The 12,265-nt window shown below is 52.5% G+C and overlaps 2 protein-coding genes across 3 annotated transcripts in view; one reads left to right on the forward strand and one right to left on the reverse strand.

Annotated features, from left to right (window-relative positions):
* Positions 1–5,560, forward strand: part of LAMA5 (laminin subunit alpha 5) — an 85,557-nt gene extending 79,997 nt beyond the window's left edge. Inside the window, exons 68-80 of the mRNA XM_015647572.1 lie at positions 305–437; positions 709–849; positions 1,052–1,182; positions 1,260–1,427; positions 1,519–1,651; positions 1,774–1,931; positions 2,050–2,236; positions 2,458–2,610; positions 2,712–2,871; positions 2,959–3,089; positions 3,187–3,277; positions 3,982–4,101; positions 4,230–5,560. Coding sequence (XP_015503058.1) covers positions 305–437; positions 709–849; positions 1,052–1,182; positions 1,260–1,427; positions 1,519–1,651; positions 1,774–1,931; positions 2,050–2,236; positions 2,458–2,610; positions 2,712–2,871; positions 2,959–3,089; positions 3,187–3,277; positions 3,982–4,101; positions 4,230–4,384 — 1,861 coding nt within the window. The 3' untranslated portion in view covers positions 4,385–5,560. The remainder of the gene's footprint in view (positions 1–304; positions 438–708; positions 850–1,051; positions 1,183–1,259; positions 1,428–1,518; positions 1,652–1,773; positions 1,932–2,049; positions 2,237–2,457; positions 2,611–2,711; positions 2,872–2,958; positions 3,090–3,186; positions 3,278–3,981; positions 4,102–4,229) is intronic.
* Positions 5,561–5,676: 116 nt separating this feature from the next.
* Positions 5,677–12,265, reverse strand: part of ADRM1 (adhesion regulating molecule 1) — a 6,812-nt gene continuing 223 nt past the window's right edge. Inside the window, exons 2-10 of one of the 2 annotated variants that reach the window (XM_015647573.3) lie at positions 11,502–11,712; positions 11,146–11,262; positions 10,943–11,066; positions 10,437–10,523; positions 8,247–8,328; positions 7,808–8,037; positions 7,320–7,477; positions 6,538–6,640; positions 5,677–5,902 (exon numbers count right to left, since the gene is read on the reverse strand). In XM_015647573.3, coding sequence (XP_015503059.1) covers positions 5,796–5,902; positions 6,538–6,640; positions 7,320–7,477; positions 7,808–8,037; positions 8,247–8,328; positions 10,437–10,523; positions 10,943–11,066; positions 11,146–11,262; positions 11,502–11,711 — 1,218 coding nt within the window. In that variant the 5' untranslated portion in view covers position 11,712 and the 3' untranslated portion in view covers positions 5,677–5,795. The remainder of the gene's footprint in view (positions 5,903–6,537; positions 6,641–7,319; positions 7,478–7,807; positions 8,038–8,246; positions 8,329–10,436; positions 10,524–10,942; positions 11,067–11,145; positions 11,263–11,501; positions 11,713–12,265) is intronic. The other variant, XM_015647574.3, reaches the window with a different exon arrangement.

Here is a 12,265-nt window from a genome sequence, read left to right on the forward strand (position 1 = left end):
CTCAGCCACATCTGGGGCTGTTGGAACCCTGCTGAAACTGTGGGGGAAGTTTTTCTCTCCCTGTCCATCATCCTGAGCTTTCAAGGATGGTAACATTTCCATCCCTGGTGAGGAATGAGATGCTGATGGGTGTCACCAAGTCCTCCTTTGCCGTGCTGCGTGTTTCAGAGCAGCCTTGACACCGGAGATACCCGTGACCATCACAATTCATTCCAGTCACCTTGCCTGAAGAGCTGCCAGATCCTGCCCAGGGCTGTGCCCTTCCTGGGGCTGTCCCTGTTAACACTGTCTGCTTCTCCTGCAGTTTGAAATCTCTCTTCCCCACGGGGGGGCCCATCCGGGGCTGCATGAAGGGCTTGAAGGCTCTTGGCAAGTACGTCGACCTGAAACGCATGAGCACCGTGGGCGTCAGCTACGGGTGCACCTCGGACCTCCTGGTGAGCACAAAGCCCTGGCAGCCTGGCCAGCATGCTGGGGAGGGGTCTGTCAGGGAGTGCAGGACCCCCAGGACAGGCCCTGTCTCCCCTCACTCCCACAGAAATAATCATAAACCTCCAGTGCAGAGGGGTCATGGTGAGGTGCTTGCTCCACATGGTTGGCCATAGCAACAGCCAGACCCAGCAGGGAACCAGAGCTTCTCACTCATCTCCCAGCACCCAGCAAGGCCAGGGCCAGGCTCCCACCTTGCCCCTGTGCTGTCTCTCACAGGTTGCCCGCTCGGTCAGCGTCCATGGCCATGGCTACCTGACCCTGGCTCTGACGGATGTGCCGGGGCTGCGGGACTTCTACAGCGGCTTCAGCTTCCAGACAAGCCAGCATGAGGGGCTGCTCTACCACCACTCCACGCAGGTGGGCACCTGCAGGCCCCCTGGCATCCCAGCAGTGGTGCTGCTGGGGAGGGTGCTGCTCCCCCTTGGGAAAGAGGGCATTTTGGTCGGGCCAGGATGTGAATCTGCAGTGAGATCTGCACCCTGAGCTCCTGGAGGGCAGTGGGGAAGTGGGCTTTTCCTTGGGGTTCAGCTGCTGAGCTTCTGGGTGATGCTTTTTGCAGGAGGGGACGTGCCAGGTGTCCCTCCAGAGAGGCCATCTGGCCTTGAACCTGCTGGGAAGCAAAGTCACCACTGGCAGTGCCTATGCGGATGGCAGGGCCCACTACGTAGCGTTCTACAGCGATGCCCGTGGGTACGTGTCCTGCCAGGGGTGCTGCTGGGGGGCCGGGGTGCCCACAGGCTCCTGCTGAGCCCCTGCTGCCGCCCCAGGCTCCGGCTGTACGTGGATGATGAGCTGCAGGACACCAGGACAGGCCCCGGGCCCAGCCGGCGGCAGCGGCGCCAGGACGGGCGTGGGCTCTTCCAGCTCGGGGGTTCAGCAGATCCAGGTGCCCTCAGCAACCTCACCGGCTGCATCGGGAACGTCTTCGTCAAGCGGTGAGCGACGCCGTGCTGCTCACACACAGCAGGGCTCAGCCCTTCCCACCTCCCAGCTGGTGTGACAAGGGCCTCTTCTCTCCGTGTCTAGGATGTCAGAGCCACAGATGGTGGTGGACCTGCAGCAGAATGTGGAGAGCATCAATGTCACCATGAGCTGTCCCCTGGGCGAGCAGTCGCAGCAGCTCAGAGTCGCTCCGAAGAAGGACAGGCGGAAACCCAAGGTACCGACTGCTCCAGAACTCCCCACACCCTCCTCCTCATCCTGCTCCGATGCCAGTGCTCAGCTCTGCTGGCGCGTGCAGGGATGCTGCCCTCACTCCATTCCCTGGTGCACGTTGTGTAGGTGCCGGGCAAGCCCGTGCCGAAGGGCCGCCGCCACGACCGGGACGGGCTGTGCCGGCTGCAGCCCCAGCCCCGCGCTGCCAGGGACACCTTCCGCTTCGGGGGGACCCCGAGCAGCCGCTGGGAGTTTGATGAGATCCCGGCCTCCTTCAGGTGGAGGTGAGCCTCGCCCCGTGCCCACCCTGTGCCAACCTGGCCCTGGGATCGTGGCCTGGAAGCACGTGTCCCCTGCAGCTGCAGGAGAGCTGGGTGCTCCCATCACTCCCTGTCCCTGCAGGTCCCATTTCTCCCTGGAGGTGAAGCTGAACTCCTCCCATGGGCTGCTCTTCTACGTGGCGGGCGAGCGGGGCTCCTCCATGGCTCTCTTTGTCTCCAACGGGCGCTTTGTGTTCCTGCTGGACGTCGGCAGGCGCCGGCTGCGCATCCGCAGCAAGGACAAGTACCGTGACCGGCGGTGGCACACGGTGAGCCGGACCCCCTGCAGGGGTTGGCTCAGGGCAGCCCTGCTCTGGGCATTGCTTCTCAGTTGCACTGCAGTCCCAGGAAAGCAAAAAGGGGACAGTGAAATCACAGCCAGGGCTGGCTGAACCTCTGAGCTGAGGCTCCCCTTTCCCTGGGCACAGCCCTGGGGCTCCCCCCAATCCAGGAACCCCCCAGTTTTGGTAATGGCCTTTGTTCTCTGCAGGTCTTCTTCAGCAGAGACCAGAGCCGGGCCCAGCTGGTCATCGATGGGCTGCGAGCCCAGGGTGCTGCAGTGGCCACCACAGGGCTCTTTGTAGCCCAGACCCCCTTGTATGTGGGGGGGCTCCCAGCTGGAAAAGCCAAGGCTCACATACCGGTAAGGGCTTGGCATCACCCTCTCAGCCTGTTCCCAGTCCCATGGCATCACCTCGTGCCTCCCAGCTTTTGCCCCCTCTGCTCAGTGACCTCTCTCCACAGGCTGCATCGTCCTCCAGCTTTGATGGCTGCCTGAGGAACCCACAGCTGGACGGGAGGCCCCTGGGTCCCCCCTCACGCACTTTTGGGGTGATGCCGTGCTATGAGGGTGCACTGGAGAGCGGCGTCTTCTTCGCTGCGGATGGTGGCTCCATCACCTTAGGTACCCCACTGCGGCCTGGGACGAGGAGGATCCCATTGCACAGGAATCCCCTTGGTCCTCTCCTCACCAGTGGCATTTCTCTTCCAGCTGATGCCGTGATGACTGAGCAGGATTTGGAGGTGATGCTGGAGGTCCGTCCCCGCAGTGCCTCTGGCCTCATCTTCCACATCGGCACGAGGAGCAGCCACCATCTCCTGCTCTACATGGAGGAGAACAAGGTACTGGGAGGGTGGCTTCCCCACAGGTTTTCAGAGGGAGTGGGTGTCTCCTGCCTGTCCCTCAGCTCTCCAGCTCTGATGGTTTGTCTCTCCCCAGGTCACTGTGAGAGCAGGTGCTGGGGCTGATGAGTTCTCGGTGTCAGTGACGTTCCCAGCTCTCTGTGACGGGCAGTGGCACACCATTGCAGGTGAGGTGACAGCTGCCCTGGTTCTGTGCCTCTGCTCAGCCCACATCTCCTAAGGGAGCTCAGGACAAGCCCAGGCTCAGCAATTTAAGCCCTATCCCCCTGCCATGTGCACTTAGTTTGGGAGTCTGTAAGTGCCATGAGGTCAGTTTCCTAATTAACAAGAATTCTTGCCTGGTCTTACGCTGTCAGCTCTGGTAAGTGGGAGAGACAGGTTGTTTTTCCACTTCATGGAGCTGCTGGCAAGGCCAAGGGCTTGCCACAGGACGTGATCCATCCTGGACTGTGCCCAGCTTAAAGTGAAAGCCCAATTTACTTTAGTGTCAAGTGTGTCCAAAGGGCTCCAAGCCCACAGCTGGGAGCAGGGATTGCAGGATTCATACCTGGACAGGAAGCTCAGCCTTCAGTGTAGCTGCCCTTGAACAAGTGCTGTTTTGCATCAAGCCCTTTTTGGGGGCACAGCTGCAGCCCCATCTCAGCACTGCTCTATTTTCAACCTTCATCTTGTTCAGCCTGCACTGGGTGAGGTTTTGGGGGAGATTATGTAGATTCTGGGCATTTCCCAAGGGCCAGGCCCTTTGACCCTCCCGGTAGTTTTGCTCTTGCTCCAGCACTGGTCTAGGCTGGCCAGACTGGTCCAGCCAGCTAGAGGTGGGTATTTACCCCATAGGTAAAGAGGAAGCACTGACTGTCATTTTCTTTTGAAGTTACCAAAAGGAAAAACACAATCCAGGTGGATGTGGACGCAGAAGGCAACCACACAGTGGGACCCAGCCAGCCTCCTGCACCCAGCACAAGGGCAACCTTCTCCTTGGGGGGGCTGCCAGGTGAGTTGGGAAAGATGTGTTCCCGGGTTAAATACCCCAAGGACAAGGGAGATGCTATTCCTGGTGCAAGCAAGAGGTGTTTAAGCCTTTGCCAGACTAATGCCTGCTTTTTCTTGTTTCTTCTGCAGAGACAGACAAGGCCAGCACAGGGCTGATGTTACATCCCCTCCCTCAATACGTGGGCTGTGTCAGGAACCTGCTGATTAACCAGAGGCACGTGGACCTGCCTCGAGCCGGGGCTGCCCGGGGCGCTGTTGGCCTGAAGGGTTGCCCCGTGCTCTGAGTGCCACATCCACGGACAGCCTGAGGGACAGAACGCTGCTCCGGCCCCGGCGTCACCGCTCGAGAGCACTGACTCTGCTGGGACACGCCTAGCTCCAGTGACTGCGGGCACAAGTCGGGGCCAGAGGGGCCACAAATCCCAGGGGAAGGAGGGCAGGGGAGGACGGTTGGGGAGAAGGGGGCACTTTGGGGATGTTTCACAAATAGAACCAAAAAGTTGCAGTGGGATGTGGTGACAGGTGAGTCCTTCCCGGGTGGTCAGGGGTCTGCAGCAAGGCTCGTGCTGCCCTGGGGCTCGTGGTGGGAGCGTGGGCTGGAGCACAGAGCAGCCCTGCAGCACGTCCTGAATCCTGTTCCCTTCACCCCACACGTACAACACACATAGATTTAGTTCACTGAACACTTGAGGCTGTTAATAAATGTCACAGACTGTCTGCTGATAAAGGCTGCAGGCAGTTTCTGGTTTATAATAAATTCAATTAGGACAAACTGGATTAATTCCGTCGGTTTTGGGGTTTTATAAGCAAGGTCACATTTAAGCTCCCCCCAAAGGCAGTCTCAGCTCACCTGCTACTGCTACGCAAAGAGCTCTGCAAGGGGGAACTTGGACAACATTCTGTTCGCAGAATTAGCATCTTCTTATCAGAGTAATTTATAAGAATCAAGAACAGAATAGGCTGGGAGAACTGCTGAGGGCAAGCAGAAAGGCACAACCACCACTGGCTCTGCACTTGCATTCAGTACTGTTAATACACTGACAAAAGTCCTGTTGTGTGAAGCAAGAAAGGGAAGAAATAGAAAAGTTACCTCCACATCTGGCCAGGTGTGCAGGGGGCACCTGGCCTTACCCACCCTGGCCCCTGCTCAGCCTCCCTCAGCCCTGCTCTAGTGCAGTCTCCACTTGAAGCAGCTTTTTTCTCCCAAGACACCCAGGTCACTCGTGCACTTACACGTCATATATATATTTGTGTGTGTATATATATATATATCTCTGGCCACTTGGGGACAAAATCTTGCTTCTGAAATGGACTTGTAACTTATATCATTATATTGTGGGTTTTTTTATGAGGGGTAAATATTGTAAAATGGGTTTTTAACATGTCCATCTTAAATGTAATTATGACCTGTTTTTAAAGTTGTAGTATTAAAGATGGTCTTTGTAAATCACTGGTACATACTTTGGAGTCAAATAAAGTTTTATGTTACTACTGGGGAAAGTAAGCATCAGGCTGATGAGCTGGAAGGGGGATAATCAGCACTGTAGGGATACTGTACAGATTGCAAGGAACAGTATGGCAGATAAAGAAAATTCCTTTATTTGTAGATTTATATAAGCATAATATGAAGTTAGTAATCCTACTGCAGTTACTTAAGTTAGTATCTAGGAATATCTGTAATGAAGAGCAAATAACTTAATCTAAACTCATATCTTCCTCTTCATCTTTCTTGTCCTTAGAGTCTCCTTCCTTTTGGTCTGACTTGACACTGTTCTGCATGGCTTTGGCAAAGGCTTCTACATCTACAAGTTAAACACAAAAGTTACTGCATTTCCTGGGCTGGAGCTCCTTGCACACACAAGGTTAAAACTTCATTACTTAGAAAGCAAATAGTGGTTTTAGTATGAATTAGCAGGGAGGAAAATTTTAAGCAATAGTAACACACATGCAGATCTCTCTGACACAGCAGTTTATGCACTTGAATTGTGCATGGGCGTCCCAAGACCAGAATTCTTGCACTATTGGGAGGGATGCCAAAAGCTGATGAGGGAAAAGGGATACCCCCACCACCAGAGCTGGCCCTGACTGTGGTCACCGATTTCAGATTAATCATTAAAGATTTTCACAAGAAAGGCATTCCTGAGAAAGGTGATTGTGACACCTCCCGAGCCTTTTGTTTCTCTAGCAAGAAAGCAAAGCCAACACATCTCTGCAGAACCCAGCTTCTCTCACTGCACATCACACCTCACTCTGCTGGGAACACCTGTCCCACCTGCCTTTTCCTTGGAAACATCAGTGCAAGAGTCAGCCTGCAGACTCGAGACTCTCAGAGAGGGAGAGTTAAGAGGGAAGCTGATCCTTACACCCCACATTCGGTGGTCGTGTGCAGTGCCAACACCCCCAAAGCCCCCTCCCTCCTGCTCCCACCAGCACTCACCGCCTTTATTTGCTGCATCTACTGCCTCTGCAGGTAGCCCAAACTGGCTCATGAGTGGGCCCAGCTGTCCTGAAGCTAAGGCAGCACTGAACATGCTCAAAGCCTGTGGATTAGAGTCAACAGCACCAAAATAAAGTTTGCATCAGATTCCTGCAGCAGTAACCCCAGGAGGAGAGCAGTCCTGTCAGGGCAGGGCTTGGGAACAGATATGCAATAAAAAAATCACCAATTACACATCCCTCACTTCCTTTTGTCTGCATGGAGGTTGCTACAGCTTCATCTAAAACAGTCATTTAAGCTACTGAAATTCTGCAAATGGACAAATTTCAATCAATTGGTGCAAATTACTAGTTCAAATTGGTCTGTAAGACACCAGCTTTTATCAAACACAGTGTCTTGCAATTAAGGACTGCTGTTTCAAGGGATGTAGTAACCATGGCATCTCCTCCCTTCAGTCACCTGAAATTATCTGTAAGGAGCCATTTGGTGAAAGGGAATAATGAATTTGCTACTACTCCTGTCATTTGCCAGAGAGCATTTATAGTAAAGAGAAAGGTAAAACCCAACTCCAAAAGAAAAAGTAAAAACCATTCCCATCTGCCTTTGAGTGACTGCAGGAAGAACTAGTGCTCTATTAAACCATGCCCCTCCTCCTTTCCGCATCTACTGAGCACCTTCTCCCTCTGAACAGTGCCAGGAACCTGGAAAAGCAGGGCAAGGTGAATCAGGAGGATGGGAACGGGGGAAGGACAAGTGCACTTCCCCCCAGAGCCAGCATTTACCTGCTGGAACTGAGGAGACGTCAGGGTGTTCTGGATCTCTTCCGCAGTCTGTGGCAGGGATTCCCCTGAGGGAAGGTAAGGCATCAATCGCTCCTGAACTTCAGCGTTGGCCAGGATGGGAGCCATGATCTCGGGAGTCAGAACAGCTGCCAGGTCCACTAGGAGAAAACAAATTGGCCATTAGACTACACCCCAAACCCCATGTTTTTGTCCTGTACATCAAATAATCTAGTCAGGGTCTGAGTATTAAAACTTAGTAGCACACTGCCACCATCTTTCCTTCCTCTCAATTTTGGAGTGAGAATAAGCTGCCTGAAGCAGTCAATAACAGCACTGAAATTAACCAAAAAAAAAACGAACCACCCACCAAAAAAACATGAACAAAAAAATTCAAGAGACCTTTCAAACCAATGTGGAAGGGGACAGGACAGTAAAACAGCTTGAAAAGTCTCCTGGATCCAGCAGCTGCCTGGTCAGAGCACTGTTACCTTGCTGTCCTCCTGCTCCAGATGGCACATTCATAGTGGCTAAAATGTTCTGAAGGTCACTCAGTTGAATGGGCTGGGTTGGGCTTGTGGCTGAGCTGGTTCCATTTCCCGAACTGGGAACAGGGCTGGGACTGGTCACGGAGGCAGCCGCAGGAACGGACGGGGCAGGCGTTACACGGGTGGAAGAAGTCGTGGAAGATGGAGTCACTGCAGCCGACTGGCTGCGAGAGCTGGGCAAGATCATTAGGACAATTAATTCCCTGCAAAAACCTCTTGTATTGTGAAAAGCTTCTTTTCTTACAATATGAAAAACTCCAACCTCATTTTAGAGAGGTAATAAGCAGTCTTGATTCCCACCATAGTCCCCGTTCAGTAAGCCATGATTCCTCCCATAGCAGTGGCAAGTCCACGTTACAATAGCCCAGACAAGGCCTCCTACCTGGATGATGAGCTGCTGGTTGGGGGTCCCCCACTCCCGAGCAGACTGGCCAGCCCAGGCCCCGTCAGTGCGCCCAGCCCACCTTCCGTAAACATAAAACAACGACAGGTTTAGACATTCATTTCTTCAGGTTTTCTGCACCTCTCTGCTCTGGAGAGGTTGCTCTTGCACCTGAAAGGTTTTATTTGCTAAAACAGAGGAGGGGGTGAAAGAGCCCAAACCACCCTCCCGTTCCCTTCTGTAAATTAACAGAATCTTCTTTCCTTATCTTGCATCCCCATGAGAGAGCTGAGCGTCTCAGAAATTATTCAATTTCTAGGTGTACACGAGGATGAAGTTCCTCCAGTTTTGTGCTGTACATACATCACTGTAACACAGCCCTCTCCTTTCATCTGCTATACCAACAGTCCAACTTTCCTATGAGCTTTAAAACCAAGGCCCTCAGCAGAAGATCCCAGAGGCATCTCTGAGTCACCACCACTCTTCTCCTCACAGACCAGGGGTTTGCAGCTTCAAACCTAACACAGAGATGAAGCAACAGAATCAACCAAGCTTTTAAACACTTCACAGGCAAATGAAGGACAGCTCCACACACCAAGTGCTCTCAGGGGAGCAGCCAGCAGGAAACCAACACCCCTATCCCAAAGAAACCAGAATCAGCCTCCTCCAGCACACATCCCAACTATCAAGGACTTATCGCTGGGTCAAGAACCTCAGCTGGGAAAAGGCCTGACTGCTGACCCCACTGGAGCTGTCAGGGACTCAACTGTTCCCCTACAACTCCTTTGAGCCACATCAGCCAAACACTCCATTTCCCATTTCCCATCAGCAGTTCCTTGCAGCACACCTGACTGTACACACAAAGCACCTGCATTTCTCACCCACCTCTGGGAGCACCTGGGAACAGAAGACAGAACAACAGCAGCCAATGAGCAAACCCAAGGCCAACTGCAGCTGCAGAGCCTGGGGGTCAGAGCGAGCCCCTGCCAGTCCCTCCTTGCACAGGAACAATCCCATGGAATCAACACTTCCTGTCACTCGTCCCGAGCTTCCCCAGCACCAGGCACGGCAGGTGAAGCTGCACCACACACTGCTCTGCTCCATTTCACAGTAAAAGTGACCCAGGAGCAAGAGACTCCTTTGGAGCTCTGCAGAGCCCCAAGAGATGCACACCAGATGTGAAGAAGACGACACTCCCAGGGGAAATGATCCCCAGGGATTCACCACAACCACTGTTTGCAGCAGCAAGCAGATGGTTCTCTTTCTGTTATATGTCAATCTGGCTTATGGCTGGATGTAAAGGCAAGGAAAGAAGAATTGCTGAGGAAAAGTTGAGAAAAGGAGGACAGTATCAGGATTATGTGAAACTTCAAGAGAAAGATCTTGTCCACACACACCCTAAAGGCCAGATTTTTCCAACACTAACATGACATTTGCATCTGAACATCCCACCAATATGGAACTTGCATCTGCAGCTAAAAAGACACCAGCCAGATCCACAAAAATGGACTTCTTAACGAGCTTAAGCACAGAACCTTTGTCACTGCCACCTGTGTTCCTTTGCCTATTTGCATTCCAGGGTCTGACCTGTCGGAAAATGCTGCTGGAGCATGAAGAGCATTGAGAACAGAGCATAGCAGGGATTCCAACACAGCCCTCAGCCCCTTCAGCAGCCAGTGATTCCAGCTCTCTCCAGGGCTGCCCAGGAGAGAAAGCCCTGCCCTGAGCCCTGCCCCTCTGACTGGGGAGTGCTGTGGGTGAACTTAAACCTTCCTCTTGAACTCTTTCTACTTTGCACACAAATATTCACTGAATCAGAGACAATACAATTCCACAGCTTGGTAACCCAGTACATTCACCAGGAACAAATCACTGGTTTTCAGCCCCTGCTCCAGTGAATATTTAGGAAGAAAAAGAGGAGTAGAAAAAAACAAGGGAAAAAAGCACAGAAGACTGAGTGCTGCAAGGAGCAGAACCACAGCTCCTTGCAGATCAAGCCCTAAGATGAGTGCTGTGTAGAATCTGGTACCCTTTTGCTGTCCCGGAGCTCATCTCTGAGGCAGGGCCTTGCCTTCTCACATGAAAGAAACGCTATTGAGATCAATAGCACTACTTGAAAATATTGTCAGGTAAGATTTAACCTGGCAGGAGAAAATACCATTTTGGCATAAAGATATTAAAGCATTTTACCAAGTCCTCCTAAGCCCGTTGGTCCGATCAGCTGCATGAGCTGGTTATGGCTCATGTTTCCAAGAAGGCTTTGCAAGCCACCCTCACCTAAAAACAAAAACATTCTGAAACACAACATATTCACATAGTTTTTTTCACAGCACTCCAGCTCAAACAGCAGGAGATTAATTGGCATCACATTGTGTATGGAAAAACAGTTTCAAGTGTTTACTGATTCATGGTCTTCATAAAAGATAAATGTAACTTGGCTTCATAAAGAGGTAAGACTCCAGAGAATCTACTGGAAACAAAGAGATTTCTCCTGGCAGTCTTAACTTTCAGCCTAAACCTATTTTAACAGCACAGTTTACTCTACTAAGAGCATGTTTACGCTTCTGGTATTAACACTGTCCCCAGCTCACCCTCCACAGCCATCAGGGATTTCTTCCTAGGGAACTCTAGGGGCTTACTCTAGACATAAAAAAAAAAAAAGCCTCTGACATGAAGCAGCACAGAATGGACTGTACCTCCTAGTGCTGAGAGCTCATGGCCTCCACTGGCATTCCCACCCAATGCCCCTGGCATGGGGGGATTGTTGAGATATTCATTCACCTTACGGCAGTGCTCCTCATCCTTGTCTGTCTTCGGCTCCTGCAAGAGAATAGCTCTTGGTATGAGTCATACTGGGGCTATTTTGATTTAAGACCTTTGTCATTGGCTTCCCACAAACCTGCATCCAGAAGAAGAGTCGTTTTGATCCTGCCTTGAACTTCAATACATACACACGGCCTGTGGTACACTGTGGGACTCTCTTGAACTCACAGTCATCAGGAAAAATAATCAAATCCTGGAAAGTGTGTTGGGAGAAACAAATGTTTGAGAAACTACATCAATATTCCTATTCACCTCCCGAATCCCTCTGCCCTCCTCCAAAATCTTTTTTCCATCTGCTCCTCAGAGCAGAGTGGATGTGGAAGCACAGGTCTGTCAGTGACATTCTCATCCTAATTTGTCCTGGAGCTCTTTCCGCAGTGCCAGCAGATCAGAACATAACACCTCAACACTGAAACACAAGCTCATACTCACATCCTCCACGTTGCCTGAAGTTCTGTCCTTCCAGCAGAAGTGAATGAGGGAATCATCAGTTTGCTGGATGTAAACAAGGCCTTTTCTCTTGTCTGGAGTTACAGTGCTGCCTTTCAGAGACATCTTCCCTGCCCGAAATTCCACCAGGTATTTACTCGAGGAGCCCCGAGAGCCTGGCACCAGGCTTGGAAATAATGCACCTGAAGACATCCTGGAAAGAGAGAGCAGCAGGTGTGATGAGAAACCTTCCCATATCCTCTCTTCCCAATATCAAATTTCAACCTTTACCAGGTGGCTTCACAAAAGCCATTTGTCCCACTGCCTGCAGAATTCCAGGGTGATTCAACTGAGCTAAAGGAGAACCCTGTATGACGATAGGAGGCTCTACAGCCCTCCACTAATAAAGGGCAGCCTGTGTGCTGAGGCATGTTAAAATTAAGCCACCGTCCCCCCGCGGCGCTTCCTTCTTTAGTTCGAACCACGGTTCAAAGCAGGAAGCCCTGCTGTATTTCCAGACTGCGGCTCCAGCAGTCCCGCAGAGCTCCACAGGCTGCCCCGTGCGCCACTGACCCTCACGGCGACCCCTCACGGCGACCCCCCTCACTGACCGACCCGCGGGCCTGGCGATGCCGGGCCCAGCCGGCCGTGCGGGACTGTGCGGCTGTTCCCGGGGTCGCGCTGCGCTCACAACCCGGCCGGCCCTGGCCCCGCCGCTGGGCAACAGTCGGAGCCGAGCCGGGACAGCGGAGGCTGGAGGCCCGGCC

The sequence above is a fragment of the Parus major genome, chromosome 20 (assembly GCF_001522545.3).
Source record: "Parus major isolate Abel chromosome 20, Parus_major1.1, whole genome shotgun sequence".
Taxonomy (NCBI): Eukaryota; Metazoa; Chordata; class Aves; order Passeriformes; family Paridae; genus Parus; species Parus major.